At 39.4% G+C, this 20,980-nt stretch overlaps 1 protein-coding gene across 1 annotated transcript in view; it reads left to right on the forward strand.

Moving 5' to 3' along the window:
• The window catches only part of angpt1 (angiopoietin 1), a 116,567-nt gene that overhangs the window by 30,633 nt on the left and 64,954 nt on the right, over positions 1-20,980 (forward strand). Inside the window, exons 2-4 of the mRNA XM_034160576.1 lie at positions 13,694-13,849; positions 14,982-15,103; positions 19,302-19,534. Of these exons, the coding sequence (XP_034016467.1) occupies positions 13,694-13,849; positions 14,982-15,103; positions 19,302-19,534 (511 nt within the window). The remainder of the gene's footprint in view (positions 1-13,693; positions 13,850-14,981; positions 15,104-19,301; positions 19,535-20,980) is intronic.

Consider the following 20,980-nt stretch of genomic DNA (forward strand, 5'->3'; position numbering starts at 1 on the left):
CTATGGACATTGTAAAGTTTCCAGTTCACCCAACCTGCATATCTTTGGATGTGGGAGGAAGTCGGAGCACCTGGAGGGAACCCATGCAAATTCAACATGGAAAAGATCTGTCCCGGGTGGTGAAGACAGCACAGAGGATTGTAGGAGATGAGCTCCCAGACTTAGACTCTGTGTATGTTGAGTGCTTGCAGAGGAGACCACGGGCCATCTGCAAAGACAACAGGCAACCAGGACTTTCCCTCTTTGCTCATCTGCTGTCGGGGAAGAAGTATCGCACTATAAGGACACAGACAAATAGGCTAAGGAACAGCTTTTTCCCCAGAGCTGTAGCCACCATCACCCCACCCCACCCCATCCCCCAACCACAAACACAGACATTAAGTAACAGATATCAACATGTGCAATATATAATATAGTCTGTTTACATATCTAAAACGATCTTACCTCACTGAGCATTAAACACCTTTTATTTTTTGGTATTTTAAGAAGTGGAGCTGTTCATTGCTTTTTAAAGTTGCTGTTGTGTTGTTTTTTTGTGTAAAGCTGCTTAGAAATTGCCACCAGAATTTTATCGCAGAAATGCAATGACAATAAACATCTATTCTACTCTAGAAGGGCCACAAGAGGGTACTGATCCCATGACCTTGCTGTGAGACAACAGTGCTGCCCCACTTTACTGCTTTGATCATGTAAATCTAAACTGTACTATTTCAGGACATACGCTTTCTGCAACAGCTTTCACTGTGTTTCTTTCACCAGCTGGTTCTTCAGCATTTTTTTCACCTCGTTTGTTTAGATGAAGCAGTGTTGTAAAAGTGAATCTAAGAACCACAAAGCATCAACGGGCTGAATTTTTTGGGAAATTGTTTGTTACTAAAGGTGAATACTGATACTTTTCCCTCTTATACCATCAAGGGGGTTCAGGCCAAACTACAAGTTGAAAGTTAAAAATCAGTGTAAGTATTAGTTTGGACTGAAATAAGCAGTTATACTTAAAACAGTGGGAAACTGACTAACTTCATGTTGTAGAAGAGACCAATTTACAGCCTCGTATGTGTCACCTTATGTGTCTGGTTGCATTCTGTGGCCGTTTTGGTGTCATTTTGTCTTTTGATGGCTGCCTGAATGAGCAGATCTGTTTGGTTGCCGTTGCACATTTCAACATCTTGGTTGAATGGAAGCACTTCCTCTCCCACACAGCTTGATACGCATAATTAATTACAATAATTCTGGAGCCAATAAAGAGTCGCTGCAGGAATTGTGAATGTACGGTACTGCATTCATGTTCACGGCACTGTATTTATTGTTGTTATATTTAAGCTCCCTAGACATGAAGTGATGCATGTAATTGTGTCTGCAACATGGTGGATCAAAGCCCCCAATTAAAAACAAAATAAACAAACAAATAAATTAATAAATAAAGCACATAGATCAAGCAGTGCATATCTCTACCAAGTCCATATGTTTAAACTCTAATTTTTGTCCCTAACATATGATCCTTTGCTTTGGTCCCAGTAATTGACCTTTGATCCTCATTGTTGATCTTTACTAATGAGGTCATGTTACCGTAACTGTTTGTCTTGTGTGGATCCTTTATTACTGATGTGTGCGCCAACAGCAAGGGTCAAAGCCAGCACCTGTTTCTTGATAGGAATGAAAGGAACAAGCGTCAAAAATCAAAGCCAGGATCAAAATAAATAGGATCAAAGTTTGATGCCCAAAGAGGATGGATTGAAGAAGGATCTGTTCTTTGAACAGTGTTAAAAGGAACAAGGATCAAATAAGCAAATCCAGGATGCATTCCTTGATCTGTATCAAAGCCAAGATATGTTCCTTAATAAGGAATAAAGACACCAGGCTCAAAGTTTAATTGTTAAAGAGCATGAATCACAGGCATGATCTGTACCTTGATCAGGATCAAGGGAACCAGGATCTAAGATCATTGCTCCAAAAGCAGCTGTGAAAGGCAGGATCTGTGACATGATCTGGATAAAAAGGAATCAGGATCAAAGAGTAAGGATAAATTGGGATCAAATGAATTAAGATGAAAGCACAAAGATCAGATTAGCACCAAAATGTATTGAAATTGGTTCATGTCCTTTTGAGCAATGCAGCTGACTACTAAACAGCCAAACTGAACTGTAATAAAAACGTAACCTTTCATGGTAGAAGTAAGTATGATGATGCCATAATATAGCTTCATGCATGACTTTGTCTTTTTTTTAACTTTCTCTGCAGGGGATTAAACCTTTTCCACAGATGGTTTCAGTGATTTGAGTTATATTTGCTGCTGCTGGAATCTGGTCATTGAGGAAAGCCAAATTCTCCTTTTCTAGAGCAACATGAATTTTAATTTCTGGACTAAATTGTGAAACAAACGTACCCAAAAAACAAACCCAAGACCATATTAATCTCAAAAGAAAGGCAAAACATTTCTTTTGGATCTCCTCAGACCTGCCCCACTGTGCAAGAAGTTCAAGGCAAACCATCTAGATTTCCTTCTTTTATCCCCAGCAATTTTACGCTTTCCACATAATGCCATTTTCACCCGTTTAATGCATTTGCTTTTACTGATGAAATTACTTTTATGTTATGTGTTGCTGACCGTCCAGTTTATAAGGTTTGGAGGTTTTAAGTTCACAGAAGGTATAGACACAACAAGGTCACAGTGCCTGGTTTAAATTTAAATGTATGCAGCTGGTGGAGACTTCTATGTACATAAACGTGGAGTGAGGAGGATTCAGTGCACACAAGAAAATATGATGTACTTCTTGCATATTATTGTAAGTGTCAAAAAGTGAAGATAAGAAAGTAGACTTTGTTGTTTTATTGAACCTACAATGAGGAGCAGCCATGTGGTTTCTCATCAGCTCTCTGGGTCTTTATACTTTTTGGATATTTGACTTCCCCTTTAAATTGAAGCCACATTTATGCCATATTACGTTTCACAATTATGAATAAGCACAACTTTATTGAATGTTCTTAAATCAAATATATTTCATGTGGTTTTCTATTGTTTAAACTCACAAAACATTATACATAATACAAATACAAAATTCCACACCACATTTTCCATGTGTTATGACAATTTGTAGCATATTTGAATTAAATGATATCCCCCCCCCCCCCCCCCCCCCCCCCCATTGATGAATAGGTTGTGTATGTTTCACAAAATGAATGTGGAAAATCAATTAGACTGAAAATGTTTGCAATTTGGTTTGAGGCTCTGATTTGTATTTCCACAGAGAGAAACATGGTGATTACAGCCCGCCCACTAAGGCGGTTTATCAATCATCTTATCTGCTGTTTTATCAAATAAGATTCGGGTCATTATCAGGATGTGGTGAACATATTCAGACTTCCCGGCTTCAATCCAAAACAAATTCACTGGCTTACTCTGATTTTTTTTTTCTTATTGGCCTTCTTGCCCATGTAACAATAAACCTGCCTTATTTTGTATATTTGCGGCAAAAATATAAATATCTGCAAGTTGCTTGTTGGAGGTAATTGTGTAAATCGCAATGCAACATACCAGGTTGTAGAAAAATTTTGTAAATGTAAAAAAAAAAATGCTGATTAAACCACAAACCTTTTGGCCGCTACTTCTTAGTGAAATTATTTAAGTTACAGATTTAACTTGGTGCTACTATGGGGCACTTTGTGGTGTCTAGAGCAGCATACATGAGTTTAATTGCTGAAGGATAATTGTGGGATTTTTCAAGTTAAACCTTTTTTTTAGCTGTTTCACTCAGTAGAAAAACAATTGTGATTGGTCTGTAATTGAATTACAACACCAACATCACAATGGGCTAAACAGTTATGCAATGTAATGTATAGGGCAAGCTAAAACCCTCAAAGTAAACAGCTCCTTGTCAGAGAATCAGAGAATAAGTCATCAGAAGTGTCTGGTAACATGTAAAGAATATCCATGGATATAAAAGTGTGCATATTTACCTCAGTAAATGTTACAGTTGTTAATTGACCAGTTACACAGTAGGTGTCTTACCTTAGCCTCTTTGTTTTCATGCCACCGCAGCACAAGGCAAGAGAACCCTCGATGATGTGCTCACTCCTGTTGCAAGCAGATGCACAAGCCCCTCATCAACAGTCGACTTGTAATGACTCATTTTCTTCTATTTTCTGCACTGGTGAAAAGTATTGTGCCCAAAAACCTCTAAAGTGCAGAAAAACAATGCGCCTGTGCAAGCCAGATATTTCAGGTATGTTGAACCCAGTGATTTATATAGAGTGATGGTTGTGTACACAAGGCACATTATGATCTTGGAAATGTTCAAAGTAGCAATTTGCAATCAACGCAATAGAATCTTGACAGAGGAACAAGAAAAAGCGGTGGAAGAATTTAAAGGGAAAAAAACAGGCAAGGAATTGTGACTGTTGGCAGCAACATGGTTTCTTTTCAGACAGCAGTCTTTTTTGGCTGAGGAAAGTCCTCGATTATTGCATTATTCTGGCAGAAGTACAGATGAGGCAGATTTGGACCTTACACAGGGTCCTGGTGCTAGTACCCGTTATACTGGCAAATAAAGGTCCAATCGCAAGAACAGACCATCTTAAAGTTCAGCCTCTTTCAAACTGGGTAATTTTCAGGGAAATTTCAGATTTTTGTTTAAATATGGGACTGTCAGTATCCTCACCGAGAAGAGGTGTAAGGAGCTCAGTCAGTGGTTCCACACTTTCATGGGGCTTAAGTTTATATTCAAATGAACATTGGTGCAAAACTCCAATCCATCGAATGGAGCCAGCTGAGGTGGTTCATGTATCTGGGGCTGGGTGCCCCTGGTTGACCATGGGGAAGACCCAAGACAAGCTGGAGGGATTATATTTCCCAGCTGGTTTAGGAATGCCTGGGATCCCCTGGGAAGAGTTGTAGAACTTGGCAGAGGATAGAGAAGTGTGGGATGAGCTATTGGTCTGCTGCCACTGTGACGCCCGACCCGGATAAGCAGCAGTCAATGAATGAATGATGTAAAACTGATATTGAGAAAACTTGAATGTTGCCTGACATGCAACTGTATCCAACCTCATATCAGTTGACTACAATCACGCAAGCAAAATGGGATGCCTGCTCAGTGCTCCCTGCATGAGGAAACCCTCACAGTGAACCAAACTAGCGCGCCGTTTATTGGTCTTAACCTACAAAACTCTTGTATTGGCATTTATTGGTTTTTGAAAAATTCCTTGTATTATTTATTGTTTTAACTGCTGCATGAATAATAAATAGCCTTTTCCAGAGCAAAAAATAATGCCTATTGCAACCTGTTAAACATACTGAAAAATGTCAAATTGCTGAGCAATCTAAAATAGAGGCTCATTCTCACAGCTGTGCCAGTCTCATTTATGATCTGTGTGATGGATCCCCATTTCACAGAAGCTTACGTTGAATTTTAATGACAGATTTAAAAAGGAGCATCTGCACACTTGGATCAATGCAAGTCCCGATGAAGATCCTTTGACCGAAAGCTTGGTGTATTTAAGAGACTTGCATTGATCCAAGTGTGCAGATGCTCCTTTTTTACTAGTTGGTTTTTGGTTATCTGGCACCTTGGCATTTTTTGGTCATGAGTGCAATGATTTGCTTTTTAGTAATGACAGATTTAAAAAAAAATTAAAATTATATCACAAGGATGAGGAAAATGCCAAACTTGCCAAGGAGTATCCTCATGTAATATTCCAACCTGGTTTCACGGCAAGTCATGCTTCAGCAGCACGAAATATACATTAATCTATTGGTTTGTGATATTGTGATGAAAAGCGCCTCTTTTTTGTCACGGCAGCACAAATTCATTCTCAGTCATTCCGTGATGGCTGCACAAAATTACAAGTGAAGTGCGGGGGGGGTTAAGGTTAGGAATAGTGAGTTAAAAAAGCTCCGTCACGAAAATTTCACTCATTTTGTCAAGGGAGCACAAAAAAAAAAAACTAAAAAATGTGAGTCTGGGCTGAATATTCTTTTCATGATGTCTTGCTCCCAAATGTGAGCCATCAAAAAGTGTATACTGTAAATATGCATGTTTTTTTGTTGTTGTTGTTCTTTCTTAAAAAACTTGATCCGGTAGAGTTCATGCAACCTCTACTAAAGTACTCTATGGTGTTAAGACATGGAGATCTTTCTTTCTGTATCATTTATTGAATCTTTTGTCATCAACTCAAAACGACAACATTCCCGAAGAGGAAAAATGTGGCAGCAATTGAAAAACACCTGGACGCTTGTATTTGGTGCAGAGGTCAGCTGAGTTCAGACGGAGTTTTGAGACCGAGCACTTTAAAGCAGTTTCAAGTGGAACTCAAAACAAACAATCACGAAACTGAAGCTCATGTTGTGCTTTTTGTTTCCGTGAAAGCATGGGGGGCACGTGCCACTTATGATTCCATTTAGTGGGTTTGGACCTCCACGGTAGTATGTTGTGATGTTGTCCATCTCCTAACATTTTGTGACTTGACAGGGCGGTGTGCATGAGGCTATGCAGCAGGACAATAAAGAGTCCAAGTGTGTAGTGTGTATGTGTTGATTTAGGTAGAAAATTTATATTCTTAGACCTGAGAAACATGGTTGGAATTCATGTTGAGCTCTATTGTTGTTGCCTTATTTATACAGAATTTCCCTCCAACAATACAGTGGTAAAAACGTGAGAGAAGCTGTGGTTAGTTTAAAACAAACAAACAAACAAACAAAGTGCATATTCTGCACTAACACATGGTGCCCAGGTCAAATGTATATAAGTTTACGATTAACAATTGATACTTTTCTACCAAAGGCTTTTACAAAGCACAGTTCAGTGATTTTGACCTTTGACTCCAAAAATCAATGTCTTTTTGTTGTGAACACACATCAAGTTTGGAGACAATGAGGCAATTAAGAAAGAAGTTATTACTCTCACAAGATTTTTACAAAATATGCTTTAGTGACCTTGACGTTTTGACCCCCAAATCAATAGGCTTTTGGGGACACCGTGCCTAACACATACACCAAGTTGGAAGACAATCAGGCATTTAGGAAAGAAGTTCTTGTGCTTGAGATTTGTACAAAGTATCCACCAGTGACCTTGACCTTTGACCTTTTAACCCCAAAATCAATAAGCATCTTGGGGTTACTAGGCGTAAAGACAAAGTTTGGTGATAACAGGGCCTGAGTGACTCCCTGCATACTACTGGCGAAACCAGTGGCTGTGCCGCTCTGTGTGTGTGTGTGTGTGTGTGTGTGTGTGGGGGGGGGGGGGGGGGGGTATAAAAGTCTTATGAAAGTCTTCAGAACAGGATTTCTTGCTCTTGTTTCTTCAGTGTTTTCTGCTTTCTGCACACTACCACCTGCTTACTTTAAAAGCTTTCACACTACAAGCAACAGCTGGTTTGAAGTACAATGTAGTGTTTTTTCTCACACTCTGAGAACATGCATTCACTATAATGTGACAGACTGTGGACATAGTATAACCGAGGCTCATGTTAAACAGCATCATGAGAAACACAGAAGGGTAGCGTGTCTGTTTTAGGGTCTTGGATTGGGGAAAAAGTCAAGGTAGTGCTGCTGCGATTGTGAATACAGACCCAGCAGGTGTGACAGATGGTTGTCAGAATCATTTCTAACTGTTCAAGATAAGATGACACGTTCACTAACATTGGGGAAATTATAGCTTTGCTCAGACAGACACACACACACACACACACACACACACACGGAGATAAGAAGAGATGTGACAGAGCTCGGTGACAGTTTAAACAACCCAGGCCCAAATTTCACCATTTCTCTGCACCACTACTGCTGCTTTTTACAAAAACCATGAAGCCTCCCTTTTAGATGAGAGTTACACTAAATGTCAGAAAAGCTGTAAACATCTGCAGCAATCTGTAGGAGTGATGGCAGGGAGTATCGATTTGAGGGATTATCCTTTTCTAGGCCTTCAAGTAGCGGTACTTTAGAAGCTTTTGCTTGATAGTGCACAGAATGGAAGTTCAGTGTGTCATGGCGGCTGACCTGTGATGTTTCCCGTGGAAACATACACACATTTTAGATCATGCAGTAACTTAAACACTTCAGTTCCTCTTTCCCTTAAAATCTGTATGTTTTATGGCATTTGTGTCAGACACGGCAAAGGAGCCTGTGTACTTTGAAAGTCATCTAAATGGACGGACGTGCGTGAATTTGTGTGAAACCATGAGGCTGTTCGATGTGTTTGTGTGATTCAATGAGAAAAGAAAAAAAGTTATTCATCAAGAAATATTGGCAACACTCACCCATCTGTGGATGCTTAAAATCAAAAACTGGTTTATGGATTGCAATGAAATGTTGTGCAGAGAGCATCACTCAGCCAAGGAAGAGCGGAGTCCATTTTTATTTTTATTTTTATTTATTTTTTTGTGGAGCTGAATCTGCCTGGAGCCCACTTTCCCACCCCTCCATTTTTTTTCCTTCTCCAGTTTTGTTAACATTTTAAAACAGGCTTTCCTTTTATCTCAGTGTAATGCATTCCCCCCCACCCCAATGCAAGTGACTGGTTTAAGTTTTAAAGCTACAGTGTGTAGGATTTAGGGTTGTTTATTACCAGTAATAGAATTATAACATCAGTAATCATTTGTTCATTAGTGCATAATTATCTGCAACAATGAATCGATATGTTTTCATAACATCAGAATGACCTTTCATTTCTACGTGGGAGTGGGCCCCTCAGGTTGCACTGCTATCTTGGTACAGTAGCTTCAAAGGGATATACTCGATCTAACACATTTTGCACAGTGGTTCCTTCCTTGTAAACTGTCCATTTGTTGCTTGTGTACCTTAGTGAGTTTATTGTCAACTGGGGACTCAAACAGAAGACCTGGTCACAGTCCTGCCACTCTAGGTACGAGGTCATGCTCACTCACATGATTGTTACCCAGATGTTGGATATTACATCAGATTCCACTGCTGGAAATTCACCTACTTCCCAGATGCTAAACATTTACAAGACTGACCCTGTAATTGGCCTCCTTTGTGGGGAAGAACAATAATCCTGTACGGTCATACAATAACCCTGCAGTAAATAAGGTTCTTCTGCTCTTGCTTCACTTGTCTAGCTTAGTGCTTGTTGCCATATTCTCCTGCACAAGTTAATGACCAATTAGCATCGAGCTGCAACCAATGGTTTTTCAGGGCCGCTTATTTAGGGGTCCAATGCAAAAGCGCTCCATAAGTTCCAGGTTTTGGTTAATGCAGTCAGGAGGCTTCAAACGTATGGAAGCTGTGGCTACTTAAAGGTATAGTGCCAGTGAAGTTTTTAAGACTTAATTAATGAAAAGTATTTTCTTTAGGACCATTATGATTTTATTGCTTCGCATTTAGATAAGGGATTCATAATATGATATTGCCAACATCAACAAAATTCATGTTGGCTGGAAACAATTTAGAAATTCAACCCCTGAGGGGGAGAAATTTAAGGGATCAGATGCTATGACCAATATTTGATGGATTTGGAAGTAATTTACAGGAAATCTTAGGGCCTCTTCACACATAGTACAAATAAGTACAAATCAGGGTGAATCACAGCAGAACAGCACAACAGAATCACAAAAACGGCCAGCCGACGGGCAGGCGTGAATGATCCCGCTGTGACGGTTTTGTGCATGCGACAGTGTTGTGCATGAGCGTGCATGAAACAGTCACAGCAGGAACACAATGTTTGCCAGCCAGAAACTTTAGCACTGTGCTACTGTCACTGTCCTGTAAAAAAGTTGCGGAAAAATGCCTGAAATCAACAACAAGATAGATGTATTAAAAAAACACACCATAAAAAATCCCTGCATTTTATTGAATCCCTCAAGCAGACAATACAAGTATGAACTGTCTGTTCCTTTGTGGATCACCCATGGTCACAGGTGTACGGTGATGAAATGACATGATGAATAAAGCACTGCGTTCTTGTGTCCACAATCTACTGATCCGGCATGTCCAGCCAGCCCAATGCAAGTGTTGGACCCAACATGTGTGTCTTGTGGATGGCGCGCCACAGGACAGACACCGTGTCATGTGGAACAGAGCTCACGTGAGTAATGTTCAGATCGCCCGCTGCGTGTTATGATCTGACAGTCTGTATTACCTGGGGTAGCCTGTCAATGTGTGAGCCATGCGCTCGCTCGCTGCAGTCCCTCACAACAGTGATATATGTTTTCATGTATGTCCATGTGAGGACAGCAAGCAGACACACGCGCGTCACAGTGGACAGTTGTAAGTTTATATCCGTTCAAACACGGTACATCTTGGGACGTCCAGAACAAGATATATCAACACATGCACACATGCGATACACATTCAGGCCACGTGTGTGTTGCTTTTTGCAATGCCACACCCATGGGGGCACGTACACAAAGTTCACATCCAGCTCGAAAGTGATCATGTGCTGTCTGTTTTCATGCTAACAGCGCGAATGGCCACACATTTTCTAAATGCCAAGAAAGCGGTGTTAGATGTTCGTGTGTGTCAGCTGGAATTTGGCCAACACCTGCCGCGAGAGGGATTGAATGGGCTCTCACAGGGCGCACACTGTCTTACAGCCACTGGTGTGCACAAATAGTTGTAGCAACAGGTGTGCAAGGCGTTGGAGGCAGCACCGATTTTTCTCGATTGGCATGTAATTCCTCCTTCGTGCGCTTGTCGACTTAAATCGTGTTATGCGTGAAGGGGCCCTTATGGATGTAAATGCAAGATGGATCACAAGTAATCTCAAAACATCACACGTGCTTCCTCCTGTAGTTAGTTTGCAATACGGCTATGAAGGAAAAGACAATTTTCATTGTGGAATTACCCCCAGATAATTATGTCCTCTTCATTAAAATGAGCTGCAATTCTGCAACATGTTACAAAAATAGTCCTACATTTTATGTAATGCTTGGATTTTGGTAGAAACTAAAATTTCCCAGTTTTGTGAAATTTGATAGGCCCTGTAGCTTTAAGATAAAAATGCACTGATGACATTTTACATAGCTACAGATCTTTATGGAATGACCTCCACTTTAGCTTACAAGAGCCTTGTTTTTATGGCAGCCAGTTGTGGTTTGAAATCTGTTTCAAGATTAATTAAATTCACAGACAAAAATCAGACATTTTTTTTTCTTTTAAGTCTTTTTGGCTGCATATGTTGATGCAAACGCATAGAATATCTCGTTTCAACATTTTGTGCTCCGTTTGTTGGTGAAAATCTGTCAGCGTTTAACTGAAGTGAAGGTTACAAACCCTCAAAATAATGTGACACCCACACAAAGATTATTATACGGCTAGTGGTATTTTTACATGATTTGTGCCGTTTGGTCCTTTCTATTTATGTCCATGCCATGAGTCAGAGACATTCCCTTAGAAACAGACCAACAATTTACCACTTGGGCTGAAATGAACAACCGCCACTTATTCGCTTTTCTTCTCAACGCATCTCAAAAAGATCAAAACTCTGAACGGAGTCCATGCGATTGTTTTAGTAATCTGCTGCCTCACGATGCACGAAGCAGCACTCGTAAATTCTAAAGTTTTATAATTAAAGTTTGGAACGCACGCCGGAGGTTGTAACATTAGTGTAAAACAGCATCCAGAAGTCAAGAGATTGCACATTTTGACATGACATGAACACCATTTCCAAAGGGTCATATTCTGTGGTTCATTATCAGCCACAGTAATCCATCATTACTTGGGCTCGCTTGAATTCCAGACACCCAGTTTTCCCTCCAAATCCTCGGGCCAGAATGTTGGAATTGATGCGGAAAATAACACTTATATCACTGTCGTGTAGTTCACAGTTAGAAGAAGTGTATTATGTCTGAAATTCAGCCTGAGAAAATGTTATATTTCGCTTTAATAACTACACCAAGAAAGAAATATTACACTGCAAAGATAATTTGAATGGACATGAAGCTGGCGGTGTGAGTTAAAAGAATAAAAGGTTCCATCTCTCTTCTGTTTTATTATCTGTGCAGGATGCGGCTGAGTGAGATGTTGCAATTCTTGTCAATATAACCAGAGAGGGGGAAATGTGTTTTTGATGGAAATTCTAATCAAGATTTTGCAACAGTTTTTATGTCTTTATGTCCAATAAAATACAAACAGAAAGCTCATAATCTGAGTAATTTGCAATTGGAACTGCTTGGAGGAAAACATTCTCCCAACAGTTATAAAAAAGTTTTATCCATTGTGATTTGCTCAAAATGATGTCATCTTTCCCCCACGTTACAGGTTCTATAAACACCTTAGTGCCACTAGATGTCACCGTAAAGTACCAGTATCTAATTCTCACACATTCTGTTCTGGGACAGGCTCAGCGGGTTAATCGGAAGGAAACGGACTGACTGATCATGAAAGCAAATTGAACCCTCCACTCCTGAGACTGATAGATTAACAACCAAGACGTAATGTAAAAAATTATACAAAAACAACTGTTTTTGTGGGGGGAGCAGTTCTATGAAGAAAAAAAATTGTTTAACTGTACAAATGGTCTATGCTGCAAGTTTAACAAGTTCATTTCTTTACCAAATTTAAGTTCTATTAACTTTGTTTTTCTTTGACTTCTTCAGATACCTCGATGTGTTTCAACTAAACTAGTTTTTCCAAGAGTGACACTTACACAATGGAAAAAATATATATTACAAGTAGATAAGAAGCTGTAACCAGTGAATGGAAACTTTTTTCTTTTTGTTATGAAGTCACGCAGTTCTTACAAATGAAGGTGAAACACATTTGACGAGAAAAGGACAATGTCATTTTTAAACACACACACACACACACTCACACTGCTCAACCTTCTTATTTGTCATAAGATAAGTGAACTGAGAAGGCATAAAGTTTATCTCAAACCTTTCACGGACTAACTTACCACCATAATCAGGAACAGGTGAAGTTACGTCAGCAGTAGTTACTTGATGTGCTAATTTGGGTGAAATATTTAGATACAAAACTGGTGAAATTCAGTTCAATTAGTTTATACAATGGGGGAAAAAGGAATCACAAAATAAGTCATTATAGATGTGTAATATCTGGACTTCAATGGCCCTGTAAGTGAGCACTTTGGATGGTTATAGTTTCATTGTAGGAAAAAACCTTAAACAGACCACACTCAATGGGGTGTCCATCTGCTTTGACCATACGACAATACAAATATAGTCTGAAAATTAGGTAGCCGTTTCAAACCCACAAATATATTGTTAAAGGAAAAATATGCGCAGGATGTGCTCTGTTTTTTGTGTTTGTTCAGGTTCAGAAAATGAATGGATGCTCCTTGTTTGGAAGTGTTTCTTTCCACCTTTGACTTCCTGGTGTGTAATGTCCACGTTTTACAGAGTGCTGCCAGGGTTTTTTGGGCCCCATGGAAATAAATCTTACTGGGCCACCCTCCATATTACTTTTTTCAGTATTAGAAGTGTATTAGGGGCCCCTGTCAATCATGGGCCCCTAGAATCCTTCTCCTTATTTTCCCCTTTTTGGCACCCCTGCAGGTATAACAAACCTATACTGGAAAGCCACAAATAAAGTTCAGTTTTTCCTGCTCTCTGTTTTTAACAAAAGAAAGAAAGGGGGGAAAAAAAAAACAAGATACATTTGTGATGACCCCTGATAACTACAGGATGTTTATTGTGCAACTGCCAGTTTGACATTATTTTAGAAATGTCTGCTGATGTCTGATGTATTTATTTATTTTGTGCCTTCTTTTTTTGTGGGGGTCAGATTGAGAACTACATCAAACAGAGTATGAAGGCAGAAATGGCCCAACTGCAGCAGAGTGCGGTCCACAACCAGACGGCGGCCATGTTGGAAATGGGCACCAACCTCCTGTCTCAGACAGCCGAACAGACGCGCAAGCTAACCGATGTTGAAACACAGGTAATGTCTAACAGTATTCTCTCCAACCCAAACAAGTGTCATTCTCAAGTTTCTGCATGCTGGATACCTGCAACCAACAATTCTAAGAGAAAGTCATTTGTAATGATGCTATGAGCAGCAACTTTGCACCCATTTCCAGTGGTGGGCACAGCTAACCGTAAAGTTAGCTTCGATAACCATTAAGCCGCTAACTGAAAAGTTAGCTTTTTTAATGCTAAACCACTAAAAAATTAGCTGAAGTTCCCACTAATTTTTAGTTTTGAACTCGGTCACTGCCACATCAGCTTACTAAACCAGTTTCAACTTTAAGCATGAAGAATAAATAAAAAATAAAATCCCACACACAGTCATTATCTTTATCAAAAGTAGTAAATTGCAGCATTAGAAATCAGTTTCTCTCTATATTATATATTTATAAACTGTTAACAGAGCTACGGCTCACTTGTGTTGGGTTCACAAACACAAAACAAATGCACAAAAAAATAAATAAATAAAAATCCTGACGTTTCAGCTGTTTACATATCGTTTTGTCCACAGTGTAACTTTTCAGCACTATGTTGGAACAACAGCAGTGCTTGTGTGCTTTGACCTGTGAACCGGACGTGTTAGCTAGCTCTCTGCATTCATAAACAGGAAATAACATGTATGATTTACAAACGTTTTTTCACCGTTAAATTTACTCACTTTACCAGCAAAAAAATGTTTAGCGGAACTCAATTTAGTGGACGCCAATTGGTCTGCTAATGGTTTTCAAAGTTAGCTGAAAAGCTAATCTGCTAACAAAGACATTAGCTTTGCTAATTAGCAGTTAGCTGAGTGCAGAAAATTGCGAAAGATCACAAATTGGCAAGTTACTGGCCATAAAATCTTCAAACAAGTTGTGACATATTCACTGTATGTGTAATAATTAAATCTACACTCCTGTAACACTGTCCAGACAATTTTATTCACCCACACAAACAAATTTTCCACTTCCAGTCCCAAGTGCGATTTCCCAGTTAAGAAAGCAAAAGTTTGGAGTTGGAAGAATAAATCTGGGGGTAGTTCAACTTTGTAGAAGTTATGCAATGACTGTAACATCTATGAATTTGGCTGAATATCTGCATTTCCTTTTCTTTTTCTTTATGGTCAGGTTTTGAATCACACATCAAGGCTTGAAATCCAGCTGCTGGAAAATTCTCTTTCCACCAACAAGTTGGAGAAGCAGTTACTAGTCCAGACAAATGAGATCAGTAAGCTCCATGACAAGAACAGGTAAACAGACAACGCTTCAAGCCAGCAAATCCACACACTTTGGCTTCCGGCCACACTGCAGCAAAAATGGGTAAAAACCGGACAGACTGGAAAAATTAATGATAAATACAGACTTGAATTTTTTTCCTGCTCTCTCTAAACTACTGTAGTAATTTTTATGCTCTTAATGGGGGTATCCAACCACCACACAATTACTCCAGTTTGTCAATTTTCCAACATGATTCAGTTTGACAGCAACATAAAAAGAAGCTCATGTCCTTCACGAGACACAATAAGTCTTGATGCATCCAACTTTGCCTTAAGGTTGGGATGAGTGCAGGACATTCCAGCCAAGGACATTTCAACGCCCTCAAGAAAACATGCCATGATTTCAGTGAGAAATGACCTTTCACATCCTTAATGCAGCCAACCATCTTTTGTTTCAACAGAAATTGGACTGTAGTTGCACATATGTACTGAAAAAAATCAGGATAAAAGAAACATTTTATGGAGTTAAAACGAAATATGTTTATTTTTTTACTAGACTGGGAAGTGTGACTTTGAAAAATGTGATTCTCTTCATCATACGATCCATCATCTCAGTTATCAGTATCAGTAATAATATGTGGTGGCCAAGCTTTTAAGTACGCTTGTTTTCAGTGCAGAAGGTTCCCGGTTCAAGACCACTGCTGCCCGTTCTCCATGCAATGTGGAATTGTGTTAGAAAAGGCATCTGGAGTAAAATTTGTGCCAAGTCAACATGCAGGTCCACCCGCTCTGGCAACCCAGAATGAAACAAGGTAGAAGCCAAAGAGACTTACTCAATATGTATTTGTGAAGGGCTTTCCTAGGAATCAAAGTGTTAAAAACAATAAATACCAATAATACAAGTACACAATAGCAATGCAAAAAAAACATTCAAATCTAAATAAAGAGCTAATAATACAGAAAAGTGAAAAAAAAATACAGAAGTGCAATCTATACTCTGGAAAATACAGTACTTTGTTTTCTAGTGTATTTATGTCAAATTTTATATTACACTGAGCAATGAGCACACAGAGAGTGAGACCTTCAGATCCTGTTATTTTTGTGAATAATGTCAGAGTACCTAGAAAGGATAAAGTTACTTATCTGGGCCATGATTTGTATGAGGATATTTTTAAATTATCTGCTGAGAAATGTGTTGCAGATTTTAATCGTCAGTGTTATATGTTTTTTGCTGATTTTAAAAATGCTAATGCTTTTATTAGAAATTAATTATTTCACAAGTATTGTACTTCATTTTATGGTAGCCAAATTCTCTCTTTGTACTCAAATGAATTAGAAATCATTTATTGTGCATGGAGGAAAGCTATTCGGAAGGTCTGGCTTATGCCATATACTACTCATAGTAACATTTTACCATATCTTGCAAACACTATGAGCATTGATCTCTTGCTTGCAAAGCGATGCATTAAATTTATTAATAAGTTGTGTAATAGTGATAACAATGTTGTCACTACCATTACCAATACGGGGCTGTTAGGTACCCATTCTGTGATAAGTGCTAATAAGCGATATCTCATTTATAAATTTAATTGTGATACTAATAATGTGTTTGCCTTTTGGCGGCTTAATTTTGACAGTCACTTATTAAGACTTGCACTGCAAATTAAGGAGCTCTGTAAAATGAGAGACAGTTGCGAAGTTGGCTTTTTGAATGAACATGAATGTCATTTTATTATTACTTGTTTATGTACTAAGAGTTTATATTTGTTTTATATATGTTTCATTTTTAGTGTACAGCATTTTGTTGTGAATAAAGAATTACAAACAAACTAATATTTATCAGCATGTATTGGCACTACAGTCCAGCAAAGAACTGAAACAATCCTTCAAATGGTGATACAAGCACCAAATTTGGTACAAATATTCCTTATATATATTACTCTTTTGAAAAAAAAAAACCAATTGGCCACTTGAATTTTCAAAAGACGGCCACGTAGGGGTCAATTGAAGAATTACACAGGGGTCAAAATTAAAAGGTGCCCCAAACATATTGGAAACTACACCACATTATTTGTCTGGTCATAAATATTCCAAAAGGGTATAGTTTGGACTATCTATGACTGAATGTTATTGAGTTAAAAAACAGCAAGAATAGTAACAAAGGTCCATATCAGTTTGTACAGGGGTCAAAAGTTATAGTTGCTCCAATTTTGGTAAAACGTGATACAAATAATTGGTTGAGCTAATGGGATTAATAAATGGAATAGTTTTGACTGTGTTGAATTTTTTGTCTCCAAAGTAAAGGTCAAACAATGTCGACGTCCATTGGATTCTATGACATGTGACATACGTTACCCCGTAATGTGATAACTAAAAATGACCCATTCCTTTTAAAACCTTATTAACTCAACCAAAAATCTGTATCACGTTTTACCAAAATTAGAACAACTTTAAACTTTTAACGCCTGTACAAACTGAAACTGAATTGATATTTGTCACCATCAGACTCTGTGGAGATTTTTAAGTCCAGATTAAAGACTCATCTTTTTATACTGTTTATCGTTAGTGTTTTATGTGATTGCGTGTTTTGTTTTATTCTTTTTATTTTTTTGTTTTTATTTTGGTTTTTTAATCTTTTGATTCATGTTGTTCTTGAGCTGTGTGAAGTGCCTTGAAGTGACCACATCATGAGTTGGTGCCATATAAATTAATAAAATTTGAATTTATTCTTGCCATTTTTACCCCATAATATTTAGTCACAGATAGTCTAAACTGTACCTTTTGGAATTTTTGTAATCAGGCAAATAATTTTGGTAAAGTTTCAATAAGATTGGATCACCTTTTAATTTTGACCCCTGTGTAATTGTTCATTTGACCCCTACTTGGCTGCCTACTGAAAATTCAAGTACCCAATCGGATTTTCAAAAGAGTAAAGTCAAATGAGTACTCGTGCTGAATTTGGTGGTTGTATCACCATTTGCAGCATTGGCAGGGGTGGTGGCCAAGTGGTTAATGCGCTTGGTTTCAGTGCAGAAGGTTCCGGGTTCAAATCCCACCCTGCCACATTTCTCCATGTAAGGTGGAGTTGCGTCAGGAAGGGCATCCGGCGTTAAAACCTGTGCCAAATCAACTTGCAGATCCACCTTGGATTTGCTGTGGCGACCCCGAGTGCAAACAAGGGAGCAGCCGAAGGGACTTACATCACCATTTGCAGCATTCCTCTGTAAATATTCTGTTATCTGCTGCACTACTAGGCCGAAACATCCAAGGTTGGAATGTCCACCACCACCTCCCCCCCCAACTGATCCAGCTGTTAAATAAGGAATTTGTATATAACCAATGGGTGCTTTTTTTTTTTAATCTCCAGTCCAGTAATCTTATTCTGCAATTGACTGAGCTTGTTGGATTATCAGTGATGATGAGGGCTTTAATAGGGCTCGATTCTTATTGTGCACCAATTTACTCATTGTCGACACTTTAAAAATAATTTACAGTTTACAAATTCTGTAGAAGTTAGCAACCTTCCCAGTCTGTGCCCACCTGGTCCCCTCAGCTCTCAGAGGTTAAGCACAGACGGACTTTGCAGGGAGGTGACTGAGGAACGCCAGGGACGGACTGCGTGTGTTTCTGCACATGCAACTGGAGTTGTATCAGGAAGTGCATCCGACATGAAGCCTGTGCCAAATCCCACTATGGCTCTCATCCAAATCCACAGTGGCAACTGGGGGCAGCCAAAAGGAAAAAAAAATGATGGGAATGAGACTCGAAGCTTGTGGAGATGAATTGCAAAGCATAGTTCCCTTCAGATAAGGGTTAGGGTTAGACTATTATGAAACTATTATGAAATTATTACGATTATGAAATTATTCTTGTGCCTTAATCTTTGCTTTTAGCTTCACCAGTTCTATAACAGCAGAAAAGTAACTGACTAATTAGTTTGATGTGAAATTTGGCTGTGAAATTATTTACATTTCACACCATAATTTGTTAGCACATAAGTGTCAGAGGTAGATCTAGTTTGTTAATTCTGCTTTAATCATCTTTGACTTATAGGAAAAATAAAAAAACATGTAAGACATTACATGGTCACTCAGTTATTTCATCATATTATTAGAAAGTATTAGATCTCATGATAACAAATCACTTTGTGTTGATCCAGGGGATTTGGTGGCCGTGAATACCAAAATTTAGAGGCTTAACATTTCTCCCCTCACTCCCTCCCTTCTCTCAGCCTCTTGGAGCAGAAGATGTTGGAGATGGAGGTGCGGCACCGTGAGGAGCTGGAGACATTGAAGCAGGAGAAGGGGAGTCTCCAGATACTAGTGGGGAAGCAGAATGGTGTCATCAGGGAGCTTGAAGATCAGCTGAGCAGGACAACAGGCAATAGTTCAGCATTGCAGAGACAGCAGCAGGAGATGATGGATACAGTCCACAACTTGCTCAACCTTTGTTCCAAAGATGGAGGTAGGTTAGCCATCAAGTCCTCACCGCCCATCTCAGATTAGGTTGCACAGGCAGCAGGTAGAGTAAGGTCATCCACATGCCATATCATCTACCTCTTCAGGTGTTTCCAGGCAACTTAGCATGTACTTGGTACAGCCTGAGGTGTCTTAGTTATACATGCAGGTAAAACTTCCCAAAAGAGGCATGCTAATCAGATGCCCAAAGCACCTACGGGTGCCTTTCAATAGTATGGAATACCTCACCAGCAAAAATCCATAGACTAAAACCCTTTCCTGGTGCTTGGCCTGGAAGATTACAGATTAGATAGAACTTTATTGATCCCTTGGGAAGACTACCTCAGGGAAATTGAGGTTCCACCAGCACTGAGGGGAGGTGATGGTCTAGTAGTTAAGCGTTGGGCTTGAGAGCAGAAGATTCTTGGTTAAATCCCAGCCTGACCGGGAAATCACTAAGGGCCCTTGGGCTAGGTCCTTAATCCCCTAGTTGCTCCCAGTGTGTAGTGAGTGCCTTGCATGGCAGCACCCTGACATTGGGATGAATGTGAGTCATTATTGTAAAGCGCTTTGAGCATCTGATGCAGATGAAAAAGCACTATATAAATGCAGTCCATTTACCATTGTATGGCAGCACACAGGGTAAGAAGCACACCGAGTATCAAAAGTGAAAGTAAAAAGAAAAACAGTTTGCAAATATAAATACCAGACATACTGATCAATACTGGTTTACTGGCTACTACTGTTCCTCTTCTTCCCGTCCTCTGTCTTCCTGTTACTCCTCCTCCCCCTGAGTGAGGAGTTGTACAGTCTCATGGCTTGAGGGACACAGGAGTTTTTCAGTCTGTTGGTCCTGCACTTGGGAAGGAGCAGTCTGTGGCTGAAGAGGCTCCTCTGGTTGCTGTTGATGGTGTGCATTTGTCCAGTGGAAGAGAGTTAGTTTGGTGTTTGATGGGGAATGCCTGTTGAGCCTTTCTCCATGGAGCTGGGGTTCTTCTGAAATGACCTCAAGGATATGCTGCTGAGTAGGACCATGACTTCCAATGATGAGCATAAGGACAAAAGCAATTAGGACTGTACAAGTGTAGAGGCCTTGAAGTGCTGATTCCAGACTACAGAACTGGTTGTTGGAGATTGTTTTTTAGATTTCAGCTAAGATATAAGCAAGCGTAACCAGAGGGCAAGTTTAAATATACTGTTACCCAAATGCCAATGATTATTAGACTGCACAACCTGCTGAACGTTGGAATTGGAGAGTGATTAAGTCTGCATCACACCGGATGACCCAACTGGAAATCAGAGTGTTCAGGGTCAGTCAGAATTCTGAGCATGTTCAAAACTTTGGGTTCCTTGTGTTAGGTGGCTAAATTCACCGATATTCAAAAGGATGCATTTCTAATACACTTCATGGTGAAGCTCTTGTAGCTTGGGACATCCTTTTCCAGCTCAGACA

This window comes from Thalassophryne amazonica, chromosome 20 (genome assembly GCF_902500255.1).
Source record: "Thalassophryne amazonica chromosome 20, fThaAma1.1, whole genome shotgun sequence".
In the NCBI taxonomy this organism is placed as follows: domain Eukaryota; kingdom Metazoa; phylum Chordata; class Actinopteri; order Batrachoidiformes; family Batrachoididae; genus Thalassophryne; species Thalassophryne amazonica.